The sequence below is a fragment of the Xenopus tropicalis genome, chromosome 2, assembly GCF_000004195.4.
Source record: "Xenopus tropicalis strain Nigerian chromosome 2, UCB_Xtro_10.0, whole genome shotgun sequence".
Classification (NCBI taxonomy): domain Eukaryota; kingdom Metazoa; phylum Chordata; class Amphibia; order Anura; family Pipidae; genus Xenopus; species Xenopus tropicalis.
Window position 1 is genome coordinate 162200950 of NC_030678.2, and position 26198 is coordinate 162227147.

The 26198-nt window shown below is 40.6% G+C and overlaps 1 protein-coding gene across 4 annotated transcripts; it reads right to left on the minus strand.

The window, feature by feature from the left end:
• Positions 1 to 6336: 6336 nt before the first annotated feature.
• Positions 6337 to 17999, minus strand: birc2 (baculoviral IAP repeat containing 2). 4 transcript variants are annotated; one of them, NM_001005449.1, is given in 10 exon segments: positions 6340 to 6664; positions 7464 to 7505; positions 8196 to 8453; positions 8644 to 8883; positions 9846 to 9891; positions 10021 to 10099; positions 10579 to 10678; positions 10966 to 11848; positions 12240 to 12321; positions 17542 to 17610. In NM_001005449.1, coding segments are annotated over 8 exon segments (1815 nt in total). In that variant the 5' UTR covers positions 11822 to 11848; positions 12240 to 12321; positions 17542 to 17610; the 3' UTR covers positions 6340 to 6470.
• Positions 18000 to 26198: the final 8199 nt, after the last annotated feature.

Sequence of the window (26198 nt, forward strand, 5' to 3'; positions counted from 1 at the left end):
GAATCATTTAACCATGAAATAAACCCAATAGGGCTGTTCTGCCCCCAATAAGGGGTAATTATATCTTAGTTGGGATCAATTACAAGGTTCTGTTTTATTATTACAGAGAAAAGGGAATCATTTAACCATGAAATAAACCCAATAGGGCTGTTCTGCCCCAATAAGGGGTAATTATATCTTAGTTGGGATCAAGTACAGGTACTGTTTTATTATTACAGAGAAAAGGGAATCATTTAACCATTAAATAAACCCAATAGGGCTGTTCTGCCCCAATAAGGGGTAATTATATCTTAGTTGGGATCAAGTACAGGTACTGTTTTATTATTACAGAGAAAAGGGAATCATTTAACCATGAAATAAACCCAATAGGGCTGTTCTGCCCCAATAAGGGGTAATTATATCTTAGTTGGGATCAAGTACAGGTACTGTTTTATTATTACAGCAAAAAAAAAAAAGAGAAAATATTTGCTATGAAACCTGTGCCTTTTTTTCCAGTTTTCAATTTTAATGGCTGCCCCCAGCAGCTTTGTTTATATAAACTATAGCAGTCTTTCTGAAGCAAACACACAACTTTTACCAGTGCAGTAGTATATAATATATTAATTACCTTGATACACGTTGATTTTTTGGTGTTACTGTTCCTTTAATGTGGAGCTTTCTGGATAACGGGTTTTCCAATAAGCAAGCATGCTATAATCTATCATTTAAAACAATCCCCCAGTGATCTGCATTTTTTTTTGTTTAATTTCAATTCTGTCAACCCATTGGCTCCCAACGCTGTTTAGGAGTCGGAGCCAACAGTGCACAGAATGTAAACAGTCAGACCGATACTGCTTTTAATTATAGGTATGGTTACAAGCATAACATAAATAGGCATGTCGCCTGTTATGGTATTTTGGGTGGAGTTTCCCTATAATTTCAAGGTGAATTTCCCCTTTAAACAAAAGAGCTTTTGTGGCCACAATTATGTTTGAATTCCTGGGGAAGGGAAGATGGCGCTAAATTGTGGGTGAAAAACAAAATAACCAAACCTTTGCATTCCTTCAGCTGGATCCCCATCTGCATGGAGTATCTGCCATTCCTATCTGCCAGAAAGTGCTGCTTGTGGCAGTCTCCTCCGCAGTCCAGCTGCATGAGTTCATCATAAATAGCATTACAGTGACTGCAGTGAAATAGCATGCAAGTCAGGAACTGATCTTATTGTCAAACTATGACTTATGCATTCTAAAGCATGGTATTCATTCTTCATAAATAAATGTCTAAACCAATATACAGATTCCCTCCCTATGACACATTTCTAGGAGTACTTATCCTTTGGCAGAGGGGGTGCCTTGGAAATTCCCCTGCAGAGCTGAGTAATTACATGAGCTGTCAGTATATACGGCTACGTCTCTAGCACTGTCTGCACCCGTCTGCACCCGTCTGTGGAGAATAAAGTTATACATATCATAATGAGTCAAGGGTAGAACCCACAGTGTAAATTCCTGCTGCCCTACCCCACCCCCTCCCTTTGTGATTAAAGGGTAACAAGAGAGCTCAGCAGAGGGGAATGCCACAGGCTTCCCGGACTTCTTGGTATTTTTTACAAGGGTGAAAGTATAATCCTCTAAAAATCCTGAACATACAGAGAGCTGCTGAGTTTCTCTTTCACAAACTGTGGTGAACTCTATTTTAACCCTTAGATAAATATGCAACATTGACTCATTGAAGCCAAATACAAATGAATTCCATCTGTTATACACCATTGCTATTAAAATGGGCAAAGACAAATGTAAATAACATACCTAACAGGACTCCCCTGTAGGGCTGTTCTGCCAGTAGGGCTGTTCTGCCCCCAATAAGGGGGGTTTGCACTGGGCAAACACACATATAAGTTACTGGAGAAGAAACTACCAGAACAGATGGGTGTGTGTTCCCATGTACAAGAGAGGTTATTCAGCAACTCATTGCCCCTAGAGATGCACCCAGGGTACCAGCTGCAGAGCACAACGGAGTGAGGGAATTCTCTCGGTATTTTGCTGGCACACAGTAAAGCAGTAATGCTCAGCATTCCCACACTACTGGGGGCACCACAATACTGCCATGTATTGGTTTCTGTTTTTCCGAAAAAAAAAAAAAAAAAGACAGAACCGCACAGCGTCTATTTCAACCAGACTGGTTCAAAGCCTAAAAAATTTTGCTCTGTATTCAAAATAATTGTTCTGGAACAGAAACAAGTCATGCAGGTTATATGTAAGAACAGCATGCACAGTGAACTGTGCCAAAGTGCAGCGCTGCAATGATTACACTTACAATGATTTTACATTTTTTTTTAAAGAGCAACTACAGGTATTGGACCCATTATCCAGAATGCTCGGGACCAAGGGTATTCCGGATAGGGTTTTTTTCCGTAATTTGGATCTATATACCTTAAGTCTACTAAAAAATTAATAAAACATTGATTAAACCCAATAGGACTGTTTTGCATCCAATAAGGGGTAATTATATCTTAGTTGGGATCAAGTACAGGTACTGTTTTATTATTACAGAGAAAAGGGAATCATTTAACCATGAAATAAACCCAATAGGGCTGTTCTGCCCCCAATAAGGGGTAATTATATCTTAGTTGGGATCAAGTACAGGTACTGTTTTATTATTACAGAGAAAAGGGAATCATTTAACCATTAAATAAACCCAATAGGGCTGTTCTGCCCCCAATAAGGGGTAATTATACCTTAGTTGGGATCAAGTACAGGTACTGTTTTATTATTACAGAGAAAAGGGAATCATTTAACCATTAAATAAACCCAATAGGGCTGTTCTGCCCCCAATAAGGGGTAATTATATCTCAGTTGGGATCAATTATAAAAGGTACTGTTTTATTATTACAGAGAAAAGGGAATCATTTAACCATTAAATAAACCCAATAGGGCTGTTCTGCCCCAATAAGGGGTAATTATATCTCAGTTGGGATCAATTATAAAAGGTACTGTTTTATTATTACAGAGAAAAAGGAAATCAGTTTTAAAATTCTGAATTATTTGGTTACAATTGAGTGTATGGCTTTCCATAATTCAGAGCTTTCTGGATAATGGGTTTCCCGATAAGGGATCCCATACCTGTATAATGTTTGTATTGGTGCAACAGAAACATTGCTTGAATACTGTATATACTCGAGTATAAGCCTAGTTTTTCAGCACCCAAAATGTGCTGAAAAAGTCACCCTCGGCTTATACTCGAGTCGGGTCCCTCCAGACTAGCACCCTCTGCCCTTTGTTTGCAAATTAGGCCACCTGCAATCAGACCCTTCAGTGCCCTGGCTCACTCTCAAATTCATCTTCATCTACCATCTTGCCTGTCCCATTCTGCACTAGACATTGCACTTTATATTCTATATATTATTGTACAGCGCTGCGGAATATGTTGGCGCTTTATAAATAAATGTTAATGTAATGTAATGTAATATATAAACTATATATAGTTTTGAAGGATTTTAACTCTTTGTGTTTTAGCTTGGTTGCTGATTGAGCTAAGGGGGTAGTACTCGTAAGTTATCATTGTTGATACCATATTGTTTTTGTTGACCCTCTTCTCCACATACAGAGCTAATTTACTGTTTTTCTTTGAATCAAATATTTAAAAACATATACCCCACTGATGCCTCGTTTAGTGTAATTTTATTGGTATTTATTTTGATTATTGAAACTTAGCAGTAGCTGCTGCTTTTCCCACCCTAGGGTTATACTCGAGTCAATACATTTTTCCAGTTTGCTTAGGTATTCGGATCGGCTTATACTAGAGTATATACGGTATATTGTTCCTAATCTTATTCCTTATAGTTTGTGCTAATGACTCAGTTTCGATGCTACTGGCTCAGAATGCAGTTATAGCTATTTTATTATTATTATTATTTAGCTGTGCTTAAAGTGGACCTGTCACCCTCACATAAAAAGCTGTATAATAAAAGCCCTTTTCACATGTATCCCAAAGTAATTTTTTATTACCACATCCATAGCCATTATATAAGCATTTAAAAGTCTCAGCTGTCAATTATATATTGCCTGACCAGCCTCTAATACTTAGGCATAGAGGTGGGGCAGACAGTTACTTTCACTTTCAATTCAGAACTTCTTAGACGTCACTGCACTCCCACATTCCCCCTCCCTCCTCACCATCTAATAGTGTTATTGTGCATGGGCATGGGTATCAGGTCCCCCCATACTGGCACAGAAACAAGATTTTAGCAGGATGCACAGCTTGCCTTAATAACAGTGTCCACAAAATGGAGCCTGCCTCTTTTTTGGGGGGGGGGGGTTATAGTGCTATTCTGGTGATTAACCGGCTGTCCTAATCTCCTGTACTGACCCGTTTCAGTAAATGTTGGAGAAGAGATAAGAGGAAAGGATGACACAGCAGGGAAATTCAGGGACAAAGGAGCGATAGTGAGGCTGTTGGCACTGATGAGAAATGGGGGTTACGAATTTGCTGGCACAAAAAAATGGGAGAATACAGAAAAAATGAAAGTAATAGGATGCCTATAGTTATATATAGGAGCAGGGGAATAACATAGAAAGTAGATTGAAGAGAGCTGAAATGAAAGTGAATAGAATCTGGCAGAGAAGAGAGGGTGGGGAGAATGGGAAGCATAAAAGGTAGGGAGAGGGGGGAATTAAATAAAGGGAGAAAGAAAGGGAATGGGCAGTTGTGGAGAAGTGCAGGGCAGAAAGTTAGAGAGGTGGGAGAAAATATAAACCCAGAAGAGAAAGAAGCAAGGGCAAGTAGTAATAGGAGGCGAGGAGGAAGAGTAGAAAAGGGGCAACATAATGAAGGAAAAAAAGTAAAGAGTAGAAGGCTGATCAGGAGGTAAGAGGTTGAAACAAACAGGGAAGAGAGGGCACAAATAATAAGTGACATGTAGGAACAAGGGGGAAAGTTCTAATGGCAGTAATGACAGGGAAGAAGGGGAAGGGAAATGAGGTGGGGAGTTTGCACAGATGGAAGAAGGCAAAACAGGTGCAAGAAGAGAAAAGAGGAGTAATCATTTGGTAAGCCACATTAATTGAAGATTTCTAGTGAAAAATTCCTTACTAATAGAAAACTGAACTTAAATATGCAATCCCCTATAGCCTGTGGTCCTGGCATTGTTCCAGAACAGCAAATACCCCCAAACAAGAAGGGCAAAGTTAAAAGGAGAGTAGCCCCCCCCCCCCCCAAACAAAAGACACAGAACTTAGAGAAAAAGAATTTAGGTAGTGGCCCTTGTTGGAAAGACATGGGCAGAGAGGGCTTAGCAACCACAAACAGGAATAAAGAAACCAGGACAATCACACTAAGTGGCAGATTTTTCAAAATGTGAAAAGAAAAAAAAACATTCACCTTTTAATTTCTATGGGATTTTTAGAAGTGTAATTATTAAATGATGAACCCTAACTAACACCCACTGATAAGTACTCTTCAAAAAATTCAGAGTATCCATATTTCCTCCTAAGGGCAGGAAACCTTTAAACCCTGCAGTAGAGTGTTCAGAAGTCATATATATGGATATAAAGCAAAGTGCACATTTTTTCCTTTTACAGACCAGTACAGTAATTGCAGCTTCTGCCTCAAGTCAGACAAACCGGAGTCTTTTCTTTGCCTTCCCCCCCCGTCTATTTTTTAAATATTTCAGCCAAATGAAGTGGGGGGGGGAAAAAAAAAAAAAAAGCTTATATGGTCCGTAGCTTTAAGAAAAGCCAAAAAAGGGCAGGGACGTGCTCGGCAGAGAGAAGTCCATATGACAGAACAAGTTGGGTATACAAATGCCTTCTAAAGCAGGGATATCCAACCTTTTTTTTTACCTGTGAGCCACATTCAAATGTAAATAGAGTTGGAGAGCAACACAAGCATAAAAAAAGTTTCTGGGGTTACAAATAGGGGCTCTGATTGGCTAAAAGCCAGAAATTCAAAAATAAGCACCTGGTTTGAGTCCAACATCCAAAGGACTGGTGAGCAACATGTTGCTCACGAGCTACTGGTTGGGGATCATAGTTCTAAAGCAATTACATTTAATTTGTAACTTTTGCCTATGGGTTTGAGCCCAATCCTCCCAAAAGGTTTGAATTCTAAAGTGACACCAGAATAAAGACTGTGCATGGCAGACATGCAACCCCCACACATTCTTGCAGTCTCCCTCATGGAATATCAATTATCTATTGGGCATTAATGTAAACCCTTTAATATGTTATAATCCTGTAACAAGCGGCTAGAATGGATAATGGGCAATCATCCACCAGGGCTACAGAAAGATCTCATAATTATGCACTATAATGCACTTCCCGGTATTTCTGCAGGAACACTGTAAGCTACAATAGCCATGTATGATATAGTCAAACACATTGTTTTATTGTATTGTATAAAGCAATGTCCCAAATACCTTTAATAAAGGTAATAATTGGATCATAACTGCATTCTTCTAAGGCAATCGAGATGTGTTGAACGATCCCTGTACCAGTTCATGAAAGGAAAGTCCGAACAGTGCCTTTAATTGTGCCTCTGCATATTGGGCACTTCCTGAGCGAAGGGGCACAATCCTTACAAACTACCAGATGGCCACAGGGTATGAAGACAATTGAAACCTCCTGATCCATACATATTTTACAGGTTCGTTCTTCTTGTAGCCTCCTTAGTTGTTCTTCCATAGATAAATCTTTAGAAAAAAAAAAAAAAAATAATGAGACACAGAATGCTGACTTGAAAGAGAAAAAAAGGAGAAAAGAATAGGAACAGGAAAAAAATGTCACATGTAACCTCTGAATTTACTTAAACTTACAATCCCTTTCTGTGCTTGTAGGGGAAAAGTGATTTCTTGCCACTAAATTTGGTATATATACACACACATACATTTTTGGCATAAAGAAGCAGCACTGTCTTTATGGCAAGGACAATGTTCTTGTTTTAGAAGACAAAAAGGACGTTAAGCCAACCTTTTAGGTAAAGTGTATGTATAGTCTAATTTAGTTGTTAGAGAGTTAAAGTGATCAGAGCAATGCCTGAGGCACAACAAACAAACATTAAAGTTTGAAAATGTATGATGTAAGGTGGTCATATATGAACAGTTCCACTAGTTGGATCTGCTTTGCTGATCCAATCATTGCCCCCCTATGCAGACCAGTTTTGAGAGGATCACATCAACACAATGATACAATCTCCACCCAACGTGATTTCAAACCCGCCAGGTCATACCGAATGTCCTTCAGGCGACAGAGAAAACACATACTGTCTGAGGCATCTACCCGTTCCTAGGGGCAGAACCTTGGCCAAACCCACTCATGGGCACAGTCTTGGGCTAAAATAGCCCAGTGTGTGCAGTTGCTGGCTGCATTGTGTGGTATTCACATTTTCTCACCAGTGGAATAAATGTTTGGTCCAACACTAACTGAGCTCAATAAAAAAAACTGGAAAATAATAGATACTGTGTACAAAACTTAATAAATCTATCAACCTACCTGAATAATCATCTAATGATAAGCATTTCAGAGACTGTTCAGCTGAAACAAAGAAAAATATAAAATGTTAAAGCAAGCATAAACAAACATGTGCATACAGTATTTTCATGAATTTAAAACCAACTCAACAAAATAAATGTGGTTGCAAATTAAAAAGTCCCACACAACTTCATTTTAGCCTGACATCTATGCAGTAAATCATATCTAACATGATAATCTTATTATCAAAGGCTCCTTTTTGAATAGCAACATATCATACATAGGCTTGTCTATACTCCCATCAACTTTAGCCATTACAAACTCTATTGTAAGAACACTAATGATACCTTTGTACACTTGTAATATGTTATAATCTCATAATAATGGATAATCCAACCAGTTGGTCTAGCAATGGACACATATGTGTAGAGGCAATAGTAAACAACAGGATGAAGACACAACTACAAAATTGCCCAGTGTGACTGCATGAAGGATGTATGACTAGTTCTAATAATTTTGTACAGGTGGTCTTCATGCAACCTCCACTGCAAAATGTCTGTGATAAGTGGCAAAATATACTGCCAACCCTCAAATAAAGGGGGCCACTTGGAAGGCCTCTCAGACAACATTAACCCTTTCTGGACACAGTGCTACACAACTTCATCAGGCCAAAACTCTGCTAATTGCCTTAGCTACCCAGAAGTTGATGTCTTTCAAACAGATATGTATCCACTTCTTTTTTAATAAACTTACTGAATAGTTGTCTGAAGAGATTTGGATCGTGTTTCTGGAGACAGTTTTTCAATGTCTGAACTGCTGTTTTTCCTTTAGTTATTATAGTTTCAATCATTTCTTGTGCCTGCAAAATAGGCTGTGTTTTCAGCTTTATGGCTTCGTATTCAGCAGCGGTGATATCGTTGGAAGAGAGCAGATAATCCAGGATTGGAATGCTTCGGCTAGCTATGTGCTGTGACAAAGCCATTCTGCTCTTTCGTATTACAGAGATATCGTCTGCAAAAGCAAAGGAACAATGATAATTTAAACACCTTTTAGAAATGTAATGTACATGGCACCATAGTGTCCCCCCTAATGCTACCTGTCACTGATATGAATGGCAACTGCATGTCACCCAAGGAGTATTTTAAACACTAAAGGGCTCAAATGTGTGTTTTGGGGCTGAAATCTAAATGTACCCACTTACCCAATGAGTTTTCTTCTGCCTGTCTGTTTCGCTCTTCCTCGGTCTGTTCTTCTTGTGCAATAAGGAGATCACTTATTAAATCATCAAGCTGACTATAATTTTCCCCAGATGTCAAAATTTTACTTTGAACGGTTCGTTTTACTAATCTTCTATTGAATCCGATCTCCAAGGCAGTCTGAACCATGGGAGTGCTCATCATGATTTCATCTTCCTGGCTATTCTCCGTTCCCAATCGAATAACTGTAATATAAATGTAAAAATAGTTTAGATTCACCACTAAATAAAAAAAAAAAAAAAAAAACTTGCAACTCTGCAAATTGTATTGTTTTCCCTCAAAATAACCCGACAGAGATTGTCACACTAAGCGGAATTTGGTGCAAAACTGCATATGCGAGCAGTATCTATGGTTTCTGTTATTTCTGGCACTAAAGAATATGAAGCCAGTTTCACTTCAGCAATTCCTAGTCCTAAAGACCTGATAAAACTAATTACCAGCTCAGAAGCCCCTGATAATGAGCTGTTCAAAGGCTGCTTCTCAGAGGAGAGAGATAGGGAGCCCTGAAAAAATATTTCCCTGTTTCTAATGAAAGGAGGAAGGTAATATCAGTGAAAATAGCCCAACTTTCAAGTTTTTATATTAAACAAAAGAATGTAATTTCTATTCTCCTATTTCTCGTGGTAATTCTTGACTTAGCATTAAAGTTTGTTGTTATCAAGCACTACTGTGGTTAGAATAAAAGTAAGGGCTCTGGCACACGGGGAAGATTAGTCGCCTGCAACAAATCTCCCTTGTCACGGGCGACTAATCTCCCCGAACTACCATCCCACCGGCGAACATGTAAGTCGCTGGTGGGGTGGTACACGCTGCGCAGGCGATTTCGGCAAATCACAGAAGTTGCCTTTGCGAGGCATTTTCGGCGATTTGCCGAAATTGCGCCGCCGCGTGTGCCATCCCACCAGCGACTTACATGTTCGCCGGTGGGATGGCAACTGATGGCTCTCTGATGGCAACTCGGGGAGATTAGTTGCCAGCGAACAGGGAGATTTGTCGCGGGCGACTAATCTCCCCGTGTGCCAGAGCCCTAAGCAACAGGGAGTTTGCTTTCATATTGGCCAATTTATACAGTTTCTAACATTATCTGAATTACAGCACAGCATAAACAACTCCTGAAAACAGATAAATATCAAACTAATGCACTTACTGGGTATGTTCTTTGCTTCATTTTGGTTTTCTGAAGATGACAGCAACTAACGAAGACAAAAAAAACCATCAAGTGTCATTAAACCTCGTGTTTTTCTGTGCAAAATGCATCTAACGTTACCAGATTTGTGATAAATACTACAGCTTTTTAAAGAACCCCATAAGAATATCTTTACCTGATCAAGAAGATGTGGATATCTTTCTTGAACCTCTCGAACATAATCTTGACCTCTTATATGCAACAAATACTCACACCTAAGGAGGTAAAAAATTATATGTTTTAATAGAACGCGACTATAGGTTATAACCAAAATGCTATTTAAAAGACGAACATGTTGGTAAAAGGCAGAATTGACTATCTGTATGCTGCAGGCATTTATTAGTGACTAATGGCTGTGACACATGATTTAGAGGTGTTGGCAAGAGTGCTGGCAAGTTATAACAAGGGTTTCTGCTTCCCAATTACTTACTAACCATTCACTCGGTGAATTGTCAGGATGGATACCAAAAAGGTGTTTGGGCATTTTAGAATATGTTTGTTTGCTATGAGATATGGTGGCCCTTAACATGTCTGAGAACAAATAAGAGTTTAAGCCTAAGCAGGTTGAAAACCCCTGCACCAACTGAATGAAGCGAGCTTACACAACTAGCCTTCCTGACCGTGCCAAATTCCATTTGATATACAGTTTCAGTGTTCAAGTATCAATGTAAATGAGAATATTACAGACACAAACCTAGGAAACCATTTTGCATGTTCAACCCATGGGTCATCTCCAGACTCCCAGCAACGAAGGCCTCCGTCACAGCAAAAGCACTTAACATCGTCATTTCTCCCTTTAAACAGGGGTAAAAAAATAATTAATATATTTCAGTCCTTTGGATAAATGTAATTTGTGGTCTACCGACCACTCACAGGTTAACTGCTTTGGTTGGGAAGCAATACATGGTTAACTACCTAAGGCTCATTGTACACAGGGTGACAGCCTAAGCACCCAGGTATGGCTGTTCAGCATGTACAAAATTAGTAAAACTTATGCTCAAAATGTATTGGCCAACGAACCCTAAGGCAACTAGTTTGGGAAGGATGTCCGTTATAGGATTCCAATAAGGCAAATACCTACCAACGTAGTAGAATCCAGCCTCTGCGAGCCGTGTTGGGCTTATGGGAATTCTGGGCGGCCAACTGGCAAAAGTTTTGAGTCGAGCCGAGGAGGCCTGCATGCTGACATTTGAAACGCTGAACCTTGAGGAAACCCTTGTAGAGGACTTCACAAAGGGGCAATTGGGAAAATGTCGTCTGTGCTCTGACATGGCATTGTCATTTGGCTCCCAGTTGTTCAATTTCCCATCACAGGTAAAGCAGGCGACTTTGTCTCCGGGCCCAACAAAATAAAAGCCAGCTTTTGCGAGTTCAGCAGGAGTAAGGAACATATTGCTCCACTCTTGGAAACTGTTAAGCCTGGCTTCTTCTGTATACATGTATTCACTGATCCTGACGTGCGACAGATCCTCAATGCCCCTTAGCGTGACTGGATCTTGGGGAATGCTACTATATTTCAAAGTGATTGCCTCAACTTTGTCATTTTCAGCAGAAGCAGCAGGCATGGATGTACTGTTGGAGGCAGGTGGTGAGAAGGCAGAGTACAGAGATGCGCCAAGATTCACTGAAGGGACATTCTGAATAAAACTACAGCTGGGATACAACTTTTTGTGCTTTTCAAATGCATTGTCACCTTTCTTCCAATTATCAAGCATCAAGCCGCAGGTAAAGCACTTGACCTTGTCATCTTGCCCGGTGTAATAAAAACCAGCTTTTGCAAGGTTGCGCTCAGACACATGTGTATTGCTTGGAAAGGAGCTAAATGTAGAGAGACGGTAGAGTTCACATGAGAATTCCAAGGTAATTTTGCACATGCTTGGGTTTGACTTCAACCTCTTAGCAAGGTCTGGGCGTCTGTCCAAAATCTCATTTGCCATGGTTTGTGAAAGGGAAGGAAGGGGGCATCTTTCCTAGGGAGATAGTTACTATATTATCAGTTACGTTTCCTATTCTGCAACACAGTTCTAATAAAAACATGCAGTGAATGCAAAGATTTCAGTGCTACTGAACCACATCTAGTTAGCCAGCACAATCTTATGGTGGCATGCACACTGGGAGCTCTTACTTCTACCTACACTCTATTCTTTCTCTTATATACAATTCAGGTAGGATAGTAAAACGCTAGCTCTTCAGTGCTAAGATCTTTTTTAAGTTGATTGCTACATTTCATTGTAAGAAATACTCTATAATCCATTATGGCCATAAATGCTACGCTTTCTGTATTAACTATAACTAAAGTGGTGGTATTTAGTACCCCTAAGAAAGATGCCCCCTTCCTTTTGTAAGGGTTTAGCAAGCCATAGTATAATGTAAATAGCAGTAGAGAAAAACAAAATTCTTCTCCAGATCACCGCATTGGTCGGTGAGACATCAGCACCTAGAGGAGTGGGCAAAAGACTCTGAGTTAGTTACGTTTAACATATTTGTCCTATAAAAGGGTATTAATTAACAATGCTGGAATAACATATATTTGACAAATTATCAGATTTACAATCTCCAGCTCCAATCTAATTGTATTAGTGCCAACAGCTGCAATTCTTATTTAGGCAATTGCACATGGGGATTTGTGATCACAATTAAAAAGTCAATCTAAACACAAGTGTTCACGTGTTTAACCATGGGACTGTCAGCTGATGACAAATGTAAACAACACCCCAGCCTATCAGGGCTTTGTGCTACCCTCCTAGTGCCACGTGGAGAGACGCTGGGTCAGTCACCAACACAGGCCAGTAATGGTTTTCTGAGAAAGTCAGATAGTTTATTAATTGGATAGTAACATATTTCTAACAAATGTGGAAAAATGTCAATATCCCTTTACAAAGAAAGACTTTGACACTCGACTTTTTACATGCAACCACACCTTTTTTAACTTTTTTAACTTTTTTTTTTGACACACGGCAAACTTTTTCCACACCGAATTTCGCAAAAAAATCTGCCAATGGAAAAATGCAGTTCACCATAAATACATTTTCTGCAATGATATATTTAATCAGGACAGGACATATTTAATTACAGGTAAAGGTTATAACTAAAGGGTAATTTTTACCCCTGGTCCCACTATCAGTCAGAATACTCATAAACTAACTAGGAGCCCGTGCAGAGGCTCATAACTAACTAGCAGCCCGTGCAGAGGCTCATAGCTAACTAGCAGCCCGTGCAGAGGCTCATAGCTAACTAGCAGCCCGTGCAGAGGCTCATAGCTAACTAGCAGCCCGTGCAGAGGCTCATAGCTAACTAGCAGCCCGTGCAGAGGCTCATAGCTAACTAGCAGCCCATGCAGAGGCTCATAGCTAACTAGCAGCCCGTGCAGAGGCTCATAGCTAACTAGCAGCCCGTGCAGAGGCTCATAGCTAACTAGCAGCCCGTGCAGAGGCTCATAGCTAACTAGCAGCCCGTGCAGAGGCTCATAGCTAACTAGCAGCCCGTGCAGAGGCTCATAACTAACTAGAAGCCTGTGCAGAGGCTCATAACTAACTAGAAGCCTGTGCAGAGATCATTTAGGCTACAAGGTAATCTCATCCCTTATATTCCCAATATTAAAGGAGCAGTGAAACCCCCTTATCTGTTGAGGTGGAGGGGTTTACATCCAACTTTAGATACATTGTTAGAGCAATGCAGCCAGTCCCCTGGCTTGGGGAAAGGCACAGTGTACAAATCACATATGCATTTTGTGCATTCTCTCTAGCTATAAATTTTACCGTTTGGGTCAACGTCCCCTTTAACAGGCAGCCCATGGTGTGCTGCCAATAAACAGGAGTGACACTGCCATAAGAAACACAGCTGTCTCCCCCCCCAGAGAAAAGAGTTTTAGGCATGATGATAAAATCTAATATGTCTCCCCTCTCAGTGCAGAACTCAAGCACAACTTTACATTGCAGATTTCCTATGGGGCCCCAGAAGGGAAAGCCTGCAAACGCCTATCACGAAAGGAATGTGCTGCTGCAATAGCAAAAACAAGATCCCAAGCTCCTACGACCCACCCTACTCTGTTCCATACTCTGCCCGTAGAAATGGCTCAGGTTTTATAAACATACACGAGGCGATTTCGCTCGTTGTGCGATGAACGATTATATCGACAAACGATCGTATGGCGATCGAGTTCCCATACGATATGCCATCCACGGGCAACGATAATTCGGGAAAGATTTTGTCGCATCATTATCGTAAAATACCTACGATCGTACATCTACGTACGATCGAATGTCGTTGACTTCCGCTGCTGGCAATCGTGACATGCGCAGAGAACAATCGTTGAAAGACAAATGTCTGACACTCACACCAACTGGCAGATTTTATCGTTAAACGACCAAAATTTTTAAACCTGGCCGATCGATTTTGGGGACGATAATGTCGGCTCGTTTAGTGGGCCGACGATCGTTCGTACACCACCAACTATACGATAACTTAACGATAGCATCGGATCGTTCGCGAATCGGTCGTTTGTAAGTAAAAAATCGGTCCGTGTATGGCCACCTTTAGGGTGAACACACACTGGGCTACTAGTAGCAGCTACTTTTTCAAGGCTACTAAACTCCAGAAAATCCCCTGCCACAGACAATACTGAGAATTGCCTCTGCTAAAACTCACGTAAAGACAATTATCAGAGTTCAACCCAGATCCTGACAACCCACTCACAGCATTACATGGGAACCTAATTGGTTCATTGGAAGCACTCCGTAATGCACCGTATAGGAAAAAGAGGGACATAATACCTCTTCCAGAAGTACTTACTACCCCAATGACAGCATGGGCTAAATTGATAAAGCAAAACAGAGTAAACATCAAGGGTCATTCACTACAAATGCCACTATGGAATAATACTAACTTACAACACTTTAAGGAATTGCCTGATTTCCAATACTGGCCAGCCAATGGGGTAAAATGGCTCTCGGATGTGCTAATTAATGGTATCTTTGTCCAATTCAATATACTCAAAGAGAAATTGGAGAAGCCAAACTTGCAGTTTTATAGATACCTTCAATTAAGGCACGTATTCAAAGCGCAATTTGGTTCACTAACAATTGACACGAGCTCAACCCCATGGGAAATAAGACTCTGGGATCCGGGAGGGAAGAAACTCCTCTCCCAACTGTACAAAGTTATACTGAAAGTAACACCCTCCCCATTTGATAAAGCTAAAATGAAATGGAACCAGATACTCCCACAACTAAACGAGGAGCAATGGGAAGAAGCAACGGACCACATATACGATTTTCTCATAGCCACTAGAGATAGAGTTATACAATTCAAATTCTACCACCAAGTATATATCACCCCAACCAGACTTAAAGCTATGGGCAGATCACCAAATGCAGAATGTCCTAAATGTCACAATGTCAACGCAGGATTTATCCATATGGTATGGGACTGCATCCACATAGCTAACTACTGGTCTGGAATCATACAATATCTCAACGAACAACTAATCCTACCTAGAGTCAGGACCCCAGAAGTATGCCTCCTAGGTCTGATAGACGAGCTAGTTCCACAAAATCAACCCAGAAACTTAATGAGGGCAACACTGTTCTACGCAAAAAAATTACTTATCATGAAATGGATGAGTCCTATTGCACCCACAATAGCAGAATGGGTAGCGATGACCCGCAATCTAAAACATAACTACCATCTAACAGAAATGATTGAATCCAGACCGATAGTAAGCTATGGTAAATGTATATGATCCTATAACAGCTGAAACAATAAAACAACAACAATTCTTTGTACTGTACCTTGCTAATTTGACTGCAAAAGTTAACAGCTACATTGTTTGTAGCTAATGTCTGTATATGTTGTATTGTTCTTAAAATGAAAAATAAACACCTTTTAAAAAAAAGACAATTATCAGTAAATGATCAGCATTGTCTGACAAGTAGCTGCTTCTAGTAGCTCTGTGTGTCTTCACCCTTAAAGGAACAGTAACACCAAAAAATAAAAGTGTTTTAAAGTAATGGAAATATAATGTGCTGTGGCCCTGCACTGGTAAAACTGGTGTGTTTGCTTCAGGAACACTACTATAGTTTATATAAATAAGCTGCTGTGTAGCCATGGGGGCAGCATTCAAGCTGGAAAAAAGGCACAGGTTACATAGCAGATAACAGATAAGACACCATTGTATTCTACAGGGTTTATCTGTTAGCTGCTGTATAACCTGTGCCTTTTCTTCTTTTGAATGGCTGCCCCCATGGCTACACACCAGGGTTTATATAAACTCTAGTAATGTTTCTGAAGCAAACATAAAACTTTTACCAGTGCAGGGCAGCAGTACATTATAGTTTAATTTCTTTAAAATATATAAATTTTTTGGTGTTACTGTTCCTTTAAGGTGGCCACACACGTGGCGATCTGACGATCTTTCATGCAACCATCGGTCGCACGAAACATCGCCAGATCCGCCACACACCATTCAGCTCGCCAACATGCCATACACGCACCGAATATCGTACGAAACAAGGTTTCATACGATATTATCGGTGCGTGTATGGCCAGCTTTAGATGTAGACAGTGGTATTTAGAAACAATTTGCAATTAGGCTTCATTTTGTTTTTTTTCAGTGTAGAATTGAGGCAGCCATCTGGGTGCTGAGCAGTAAGTGTTCCAATTTACTTTAGAAACCAGCTAGTGTTTCAGTTTAGCCTAGCAACCAGGCAGTGGTTTGAAAGCCAGACTGGAAGATTAATAGGACAGGGGCTGAATTTAAAAAAGTATAATACAAAGCAACCTTAGAACTTTAGCCTCACAGAGCGTATGTTCTTTGGCTTTCCTGAAATAAGCAGAAAAAGAATGGCAAATAATTAAAAAAAAAAGCTGCTAATAGGTCATTCTATTACAAGTAACCATTTGTATGATCTTATGGTGACAGAAATCCATTAGATGACTGCTTGTGAGGTACCATTCAGGAACATGAGCTGAGCTGGATGTTTAAAGGGGAAATAAGCTATACAATTACATTATAGCATTAATCCATTTGGTATTATCCATACTGTGAGACAACTTCCAATTATTCCTCTTTTATTGGTAGAAAAGGAGATCAATCCCAAGGCTAGATTTTCTTTAGCACCTTCTGCCTTTATTCCCTCATAAGTACCATAGTCTGGTTGCCAACCTAACAAAGCCATAGCAACAAGCATTCTTTTTAAACCAGAGAGCTGTATTACAAAAATATCTATTGGTTAAAAAAAGAAAAAGCACAAAGAGTAGTTAAAATAACTAGACATTCCGTTTAGTCACCCTTGGGGCAGCCACACACAGAGGCAAGGGGGTCGCTACACACAGCCTTCATGTGGAGCAGGGGCCAAGCTGCCACGTATCGCTAGAAGCTACTGTACAAACAATGCCACACGGTTATATCATGCTAACAATTCTTTCATTAGCAGCCTCCATCGTAACTTCGTAACATCGTCCGGTACAGCAAAAGCCATTACAAGCGAAAAAAAGATTGACATCGCTCCCACAACCAATCCGCCAATAGACTCAGGCTGCATTGTTCATAACTGCCTATCACAGAAGGGGGCGGGGAAAACCGCAAGCTGCCTATCACAGAAGGGGCGGGGAACCCGCAAGCTGCCCAATCACAGAAGGGAGCAAGGAAATTACTTACGTAACAACTATTTCAGCAGCGCCCACACCCTGTGCTGATGGGAGGGAGGGCGACGGGCTGGAGACAGAGCTCTCTTACTTTCTGAGGGAGAAACTGTGTCGCACAAACAATTTATAGAAAACCTTGTGAGCGGGGGCGGGGCGTGACGCATGCCAATACGTCCTGTCCATTTAAACCTGTGCCCAAAGAAATTACTTGCACCCGGGTATGCCCGGTTGCGGAGCACAACTGGTATCGCTTCCCTAAAGTAAGCTTACTCCAACAGGGAACGCCGCGACCATTTTCTCTCTATGCCTTTGCGTCCGATTTTTTTTTCTCGTTTTCCTGCCACCGCCGCATTCTTCCGCTTAATCGTCAATAAAAATCCACCGTAGCGATATAAAACGCGGGAATCACAAGCTACACAGAGAAACACAGCCGCAGCGCTCCCTTACCTCGACTGTACCATGGCGCCGGCTAAACTAGATCTGCGCTTGCGCAGTACGTGTAATTGTATATGACGTGGTAATGTTTAATACGAATTAAAAATAGTTTTGACCAATTTATTTAGAATATCCTATGCATGAATTTCTTTATACATTCATGACGATTCGTTTCTCGTATGATAAAGGTTATTCATTGTAATCTATCCGGGGACTTTCCAAGCGTGGGAAGCTGTCATTTGTGGAACTAGTGTCATTCTTTGGCTTTCATTCCAGTCCGGGGAGTTTCCTAACTCATGGCGTGTGCAAGCTGGGATTTACACAGGGGAAAAACTATGTAATTATTTACCAGAATGGCTGATTATTATTATTATTAACATTTATTTATAAAGCGCCAACATATCCCGCAGCGCTGTACAATAAGTGGGTTTCATACATTGGACATACAGAGTAACATATAAAGCAATCAGTAACCGGATACCAGGTCAGGGGAAGAGAGCCTCTCCCCAAAAGAGCTTCACTCTACAAGGAATTACTGCATTTCATACATGTTGGGCCATACAGAAGTAACATTATAAAGCAATCAGTACCGATACAGAGGGGAAAGGGAGCCCTGCCCAAAAGAGCTTACACTCTACAAGGAATTACTGCATTTCATTACATTGGACATACAAGAGTAACATATAAAGCAATCAGTTAACCGATAACAGGAGGGAAGGGAGCCCTGCCCAAAGAGCTTACACTCTACAAGGAATTACTGCATTTCATACATTGACATACAGAGTAACATATAAAGCAATCAGTAACCGATACAAGAGGGGAAGAGAGCCCTGCCCAAAAGAGCTTACACTCTACAAGGAATTACTGCATTTCATACATTGGGCATACAGAGTAACATATAAAGCAATCAATAACCGATACAAGAGGTGAAGAGAGCCCTGCCCAAAAGAGCTTACACTCTACAAGGAATTACTGCATTTCATACATTGGGCATACAGAGTAACATATAAAGCAATCAATAACCGATACAGGAGGGGAAGAGAGCCCTGCCCAAAAGAGCTTACAATTAGTACTCCATTTAAATTTATGAGGGAGAAAAAGAAAGGCTGTACTGCAGGGTAGCCAGATTTTTCCAAACTAGCCAAAGTCAGTTCTAAAACTAGCCCAAAACTAGCCAAAAGCCACTTTGAAAGTAGCCCAAAAATGTATGTATGTATATCTTAATTTATAAAGCGCTACTTATGTACGCAGAGCTGTACAGTAGAATAATACAAACGGGGTTATTAAGATAATAATAGATAAATACAAAGTACAACAATAAATACAAATAAATACAAGATAAATACAGCTGCAATAAGTTAAGAGTCAAAGACAAAAAAGGATGGAGGTCCCTGCCCCGTAGAGCTTACAATCTATATAAAATAGCCAAATATGCGCAATGAAAATAATTCTTAAAAAAAAATAAAAGTAGATATGGGAAAACCTGCCTTTATAAGCCTATAATCACTACCCATACCCCGTGCCCCCCCCCCTCTCCAGTTACTGGGATGGCTGATAATTCCCTCTGTGCCCAGTCCAGCGGGAAAGTCACTACAGAAATGGATTCAGAATGTTGCATTAACCCCAGACATGTATGTATGTATGTATATCTTTATTTATAAAGTGCTACTTAGGGCTCTGGCACACAGGGAGATTAGTCGCCCGCAACAAATCTCCCTGTTTGCGGGCGACTAATCTCCCCGAATTGCCATCCCACTGGCAACAATGTAAGTCTCCGGTGGGATGGCACACGCTGTGCAGGCATTTTCGTCGATTTGCCGAAATTGGATGAGCAACTGATGGCAACTCGGGGAGATTAGTCGCGGCAGAAGAGGACGAAGACACAAGACGAAGGTCCCTGCCCCATAGAACTTACAATCTATATGGGAAGGTAACTTACAGACACAAGTAGGAAAATGATATACATATGGGTGTGTTGAACTACAACTTTCAGTGCCCTAAGATATCCTGAGAGTTATAGCTTAAGGACCAACTGCAGAACTGCCCCCACATCCCAGTAGAAAGTAACAGTACAATCACATTCCCTATAGAGCAGGTTGTAGGGCAGACAGGTTGAGCCTGAAAGAGCAAAAAGGAATATAAAATGGAGCCTCTGGCTATACTGTCCAATTGCATGCTGGGTATTGTAGTTTTATATTAATCCTAGCTGTAGGCTAATTGTTAGATACAACTACATTACCCAGCATGCAGTGGGACAGGCACGTTAGGGGAAAAAAACTTTGCAAAGTCTCCAAACCCGCCAAGGCTCCAAAAAATAGGCCAGAACTGTACCATGGCACATTTGTACTTTGGAAACCCACCAGGGCTTTAAATTAGTAGCCCAATTTGGCAGGAAAACTGCCAACCTGGCAACCCTGGTGTATTGTGAACAGTCGATCAAAATGTTCTGTTCTTTTTCTGTTTGATAAACATATTATCAGTGTACTTTTTAAACATGGCAGTCAGGATGTTCTGTTCTTTTTCTGTTTGATAAACATATTATCAGTGTACTTTTTAAACTGAGACAGGCACAAACAGCCAATCAGATTTCACCTATTGATGGGGAAATTCAACCTGCTCCCAATCTCACAGTATTAAAACCAGGGTCACTAGGGGACTGCAGTTTCAGGTTAAAAGAATTGGGCGGAGCCACCAACTGCCAATCAGATGTCACTCATTGGCTTTCAGTGGGGAAATTTAAGTTGCTGCCATTCAGACGCTATTAAAACCAGGGTCCCTAAACTTTGCACAGTGGTTTTTACTATATAATTGTGATTCAAGGTTAGAAAAACTGGGTGGAGCCAACAACAACCAATCAGATTTCATTCAGTGACTTCACGTTTTTCAAACCAACATGAAGTTTGTTCTCAAACTTCCCTTTCTAGTTCTTATTCTTAGCGCCCCCATTTTCTAAACGCTACTTCTCCTACAGTTTTATAGGTACAACACCCAAACTCCCCACACTTCTTTGCCCTGTAGCGGAGCAGGCTGCTTGTGCTTTTCTAAGCGATCCCGTCCCCCATCTTTTTGTGGCGCCACTCCAAACACCCCAATTTTCCATTAACTTTGACAGGGAAGATTTTCAAACTGCTGCCACTCTCACAGCTTTGAAGCTACACCCCCCAAACTTGAATAACATAATCATGGGGTCACCCCGGAGGAGGAGGAGCCAACAACAGGCAGTCAAATTTCACCTATTTACGTTCAGTGGTGAAATGTATAGTATTAAAGGGGAGTCGAATCCACTGCAGCTGGAGCCCGTGCTGTCGCATCACCAAACACCCCCGATCCAGGCGTAATTTACCAGTCCAAACAAAAATATGGACGGAGCACTGGGATTCCAAATTGATTAAAAAGTCACTTTTATTAATCCATTTGAAAGCATCACAGAGACGTAGACATCCAGCTTTACTCGTTTCATGGCTTCCCGCCACTTCATCAGAAGCTGCTACAGTGCCCCACAATCACCAGAGTGTTGACCCTGTACATGTAATAATACATTTTAAAAAGATTAAAAACAACATAAACCATTACATATATTATAGGTCAGTTTCTTCTGTTCACTATATATAAGATTCATATTAAGATTCATTTTTAGGTGCTTTATTGAAAACAGACGACAACTGACACTAGGGGGTGGGGGTTTGATGTCATCACGTTTTTTGTGATTGAGTGCTACACTTTCACATTATTGTCTGTGGGTTTTCCCGCCAAACACAATTTATAAGGTCCTTGTAAATGTTATTGTGTAACTTTGACAAAGGCTGGTGTTGCTGCCGAAACGTCAGTTGTCGTCTGTTTTCAATAAAGCACCTAAAAATTAATCTTAAGCCCTGTGTGAGCGGTTCCTGACCCCGGGATTATATATATATATACCGTGCACCTCACTTCCTGTTATTGTCCTGATGACGATCCTTTATGGATCGAAACGCGTAGATATTTTTGTGTAAATAAAATTCTCTTTTTTTACTATATACCGTGAGTGCTTTCAGAGGGAGAATATATATATATCTATATATATGCACAGGTAGATTGTAACACACTTTCCAACCATGTACACATACAAGAATTAGTTTATGTAATCCACAAGTCCACCATCCCCTAAATTCGCCAAATGGCAATTAGCAATAACAAGAGACTTCCCATTCCCTATTAAGACCACCATACTGTTCCACAGACTTAAGATGGTAGATCCAATATACCTCTTTCTCAGATAGTTTAATCTCCTGATTACCCTTCCTGATGTTCCATTTAGGCTTATATATAACCTGGAAGGTGACTACACCCCTACTGGCATGTACCTCAATAACATGTTTGGCTATGGCAGAACTCATATCGTTTCGTTCAATGGGAGACATATGTTCAAAAAACCTAGTACCAGCCCTTCGAATGGTCTTACCAACATACTGGGCCCCACACTCACACATTGCTAAATAGACTATAACCCTTGATTGACAATTAAAATATTGTGGGATGTTATAAGTATGCCCAGTGCTGGTGCATGTAAAAGACTTGGAAACCTTAATGATACTACAGACTTTACATCTGCTCCTACCACATATATAGGTACCTTTATAGCGTAGCCATGCTGCCCCATGTTCATTGTTCTCTGTAGTATATAGACTCCTAGAGACCCAGTAGACTATATTCCTCCCCTTCCTAAACACAAACAGGGGTTTCTTTCCAGGGTATTACATAGTACCGGGTCCTGTAATAATACACCCCAGTGTCTACGTATACTCCTTTGTATGTCATATACTCCCCAGCATAGGCAGTGCAAAATCTGGGTTTACATTTGAAATTCTGTCCACGATCAGAGTCACTATGTCTATGACTCAACAAATCTGATTTACTCATATCCACTGCCTTATCATAAGCCATTTTGATGGTTTTAGTGTCATAACCTCTCTGGGTAAAGAAATCTTTTCCCCGTCAGACTCGTAGGTAAATTTAATTCCCTCAATAGCCTCATTACAATAGTCTAGAAATAACTGTAAAGATGTCTCGTCACCATCCCACACACCAATATAATCGTCAATATAATGATAGAACCGAATTATTTGTCCCCGAAAGGGGTTACAATCCCCAAAGCCTCTCCCACCACCCCATGAAGAGGCTGGCATAAGTGGGGGCAAAGGAAGCCCCTATCGCGGCCCCATGTCTCTGGAGATAAAAGCAACCGTCAAAAAGAAAATAATTAGTATGTAACAAAAATGAACTGAGTGCATAATAAATTCAGCCTGATTGATGGAAATACAATCCCCTCGTTCCAACCAATATTGGATAGAATGCAGGTCCACACTATGGTCTATTGAGGAATACAGGGCTGTAACATCCATAGTAAACCACCTATATGTTGGTTGCCAATCCAAATCCATAAACTTATTAATACACATAGTGGTATTCCTTAGGAAAGTTGGCAGTTGTAAAACCAAAGGTATTAGTAGTTTGTCTACATATTGGGAAAGACCTTCATTAAGGGCTCCGATCCCTCTAGGGACTTATGGATTTTCGGTAATATATAAAAGATGGGGATAGTAGGATGTGTACAATTTAAGTACTCGTATTTAGTGATGAGCGAATCTGTTCCGTTTCGCTTCGCCGAAAAATTCGCGAATCTTTGAAAAGATCCGCGAAACGGCGAAAAATTCGCGAAACGGCGAAAATGTCATGCAACAAAAAAAATTGTCGCCCGCGGCTATTATTTTGTCGCGTGGCTATTGTTTCGTCTCCTGCGGCTATTGTTTTGTCGCGCGGCTATTATTTCGTCGCGCGCGGCTCTTGTTTCGTCGCCCGCGGCTATTGTTTTGTCGCGCGGCTATTATTTCGTCGCGCGTGGCTCTTGTTTCGTCGCCCGCGGCTCTTGTTTCGTCGCCCGCGGCTATTATTTCGTCGCACGGCTATTGTTTCGTCGCGCGCGGCTATTGTTTCGTCGCGCGCGGCTATTATTGTGTCGCGCGCTATTGTTTCGTCGCCCGCGGCTATTATTTTGTCGCCCGCGACTATTCTTTTTTGACGCCGGCGACAATTTTTGGACGTGCGGTGAATTTTTCCGCGGCTAAATTTTTCATCCGTTTCGCGAAACAATCCGCCAATGGCGAAACGCGGAAATTCGCCGCAAATCCATGCCTGGCGAAACTTTTCGCCCATCACTACTCGTATTCCCTCTTATCCAGAATGCCCATACTAAAACCCTCTAATAGAAGCTCATCCAGCCGTTTTTGAAAAGCCTGTGTAGGATCCTCAGTAAGGGGGGTATAAGCATCACTATGTAACAACTGCCGCATTACCTCATTTTCATAGGTGGTAGCATCCAGCACCGCCACTGAGCCCCCCTTATCTGCTGCCTTAATGACTATATTTTTATTCCTATTTAAGGATTTTAGGGCCCTACTTTTCCCAATTGTCAGATTTTTAGAAACAGACTTATTTTGCTCCTGATTTTATCTGTCTGCCATTCTACGTCTCGTTGGACCAATTTTTGAAATAAGCTAATGAAATGACTTTTAGATTGTACAGGGTAGTAATTAGATTTCCTCCTCATTAGAAAAATCAGGTTGGTATCTACCATTTCATTATCATTCAAACTCACATCAGATTGTGAACCAGCCATACGTCTATTGGAGTAATGTCTTTGTAGAGTAATCAATCGGACAAACTTATTCAAATCCAAAATGGCCGTGAAGGGATCACATTGCATGTCCGGTATATAGTTCAACCCACGTGTGAGTAAACTCAACTCATCCTTAGTCAAGTTATGAGCTGATAAATCAGATGTCACTCATTGACTTTCAGTGGGGAAATTTAAGTTGCTGCCATTCAGACGCTATTAAAATCAGGGCCCACAAACTTTGCACAGTGGTTTTTACTATATAACTGTGGTCCAAGTTTAGAAAAGCTGGGTGGAGCCAACAACAGCCAATCGGATTTCATTCAGTGACTTCAAACCAAGTTTGTTCTCAAACTTTCCTTTCTATTAATTTGTGAGTTTACTTGAAGTAGGAAAGAACTCTCAAACCTCAAAATCAGTTTTGATAGGCCAATAAGTGCATCCACATTACATTCATTTGAAAAACACAAAATGTTTTTGGTCCTTACGAGAATTTTTACAATAAACGTTCCAAGCTATGAAAATAAAATTCATTATAAAATGAAATATATTTCTATAAAGCGAGAGAGACATTTTCCTGTAATGTAGTACTTTCTCTGCCACGTCAATACACAGAGCTGTGCAATTTTTAAACTTTCCTCTTTATTGACAAGAAGTCATATTCTAAACAAACATGCCAGCAAAACCAAAAGTAGTTATGTACAGTATGCAAAAACTGAAATGAATGAATTGACCTCTGTCTGCTATGGGTCACTTCCCACTGACAGTAATAGAAAATCTGATCACTGAGTGTCGGCCAGATGGTGCCTTGCATTGCTTCCCATGAATAGTGATGAGCGAATCTGTCCAATATCAGCAAAAATTTTGCGAAACTGCTGAAAAATTCACGAAATGTGGCTACTACACAACTTTTTCGATGAGTCCGCAACATTTTTGGCGTGACCTTGTTTTTTTTGAAGCAACATTTTCCTCACTCGGTAAAGTTTTGTTGCGGCAAATTTTTGCAGCCGTTTTGCAAACAAATTTGCTGATGGTGAAATGTGGAATTTCGCAGCAAGTCCATGCCTGCCAAAAAAGTTTGCTCATAAATACTCCCTATACATGAGTGTGTAGCTCACAATATACTTATGTTGAGCAGTTGCTTCAGTTTTCACATGGATATGGCTATTGGAAACCACCCAGTAGTTAGAAGATATGAATAGATGCTGATTATTATTTATATTGCAACTCTGGCCCAATTCCACTCCTCTGTGGGGCTTATCAGCCTAGTAGTTTCATATGAACAGGAACATTTACAAATGCCACGATTGTAATGGCATCATTACAACATTAGTATGAGATCCTAATAAACACTTTAGAGGATAAACTCCTCTGTTGCTGTTATATGTTATTGTCAGTTTGAGCTCTTTTCATCACTTTTGGTAAAGAAACCCTGTCCCCATTCCTATGAGCCCAAGGAAATTGACAATAAAGGCAGGTAGAATCCAATCAGTAGCTAGGGTTCCCACCTGCCTGGTTTTAAACCAGACAGTTGGTTCTAATTCCAGTTTTTCTGTTCATCTTTGCCTATTTGGGATTAAATGATA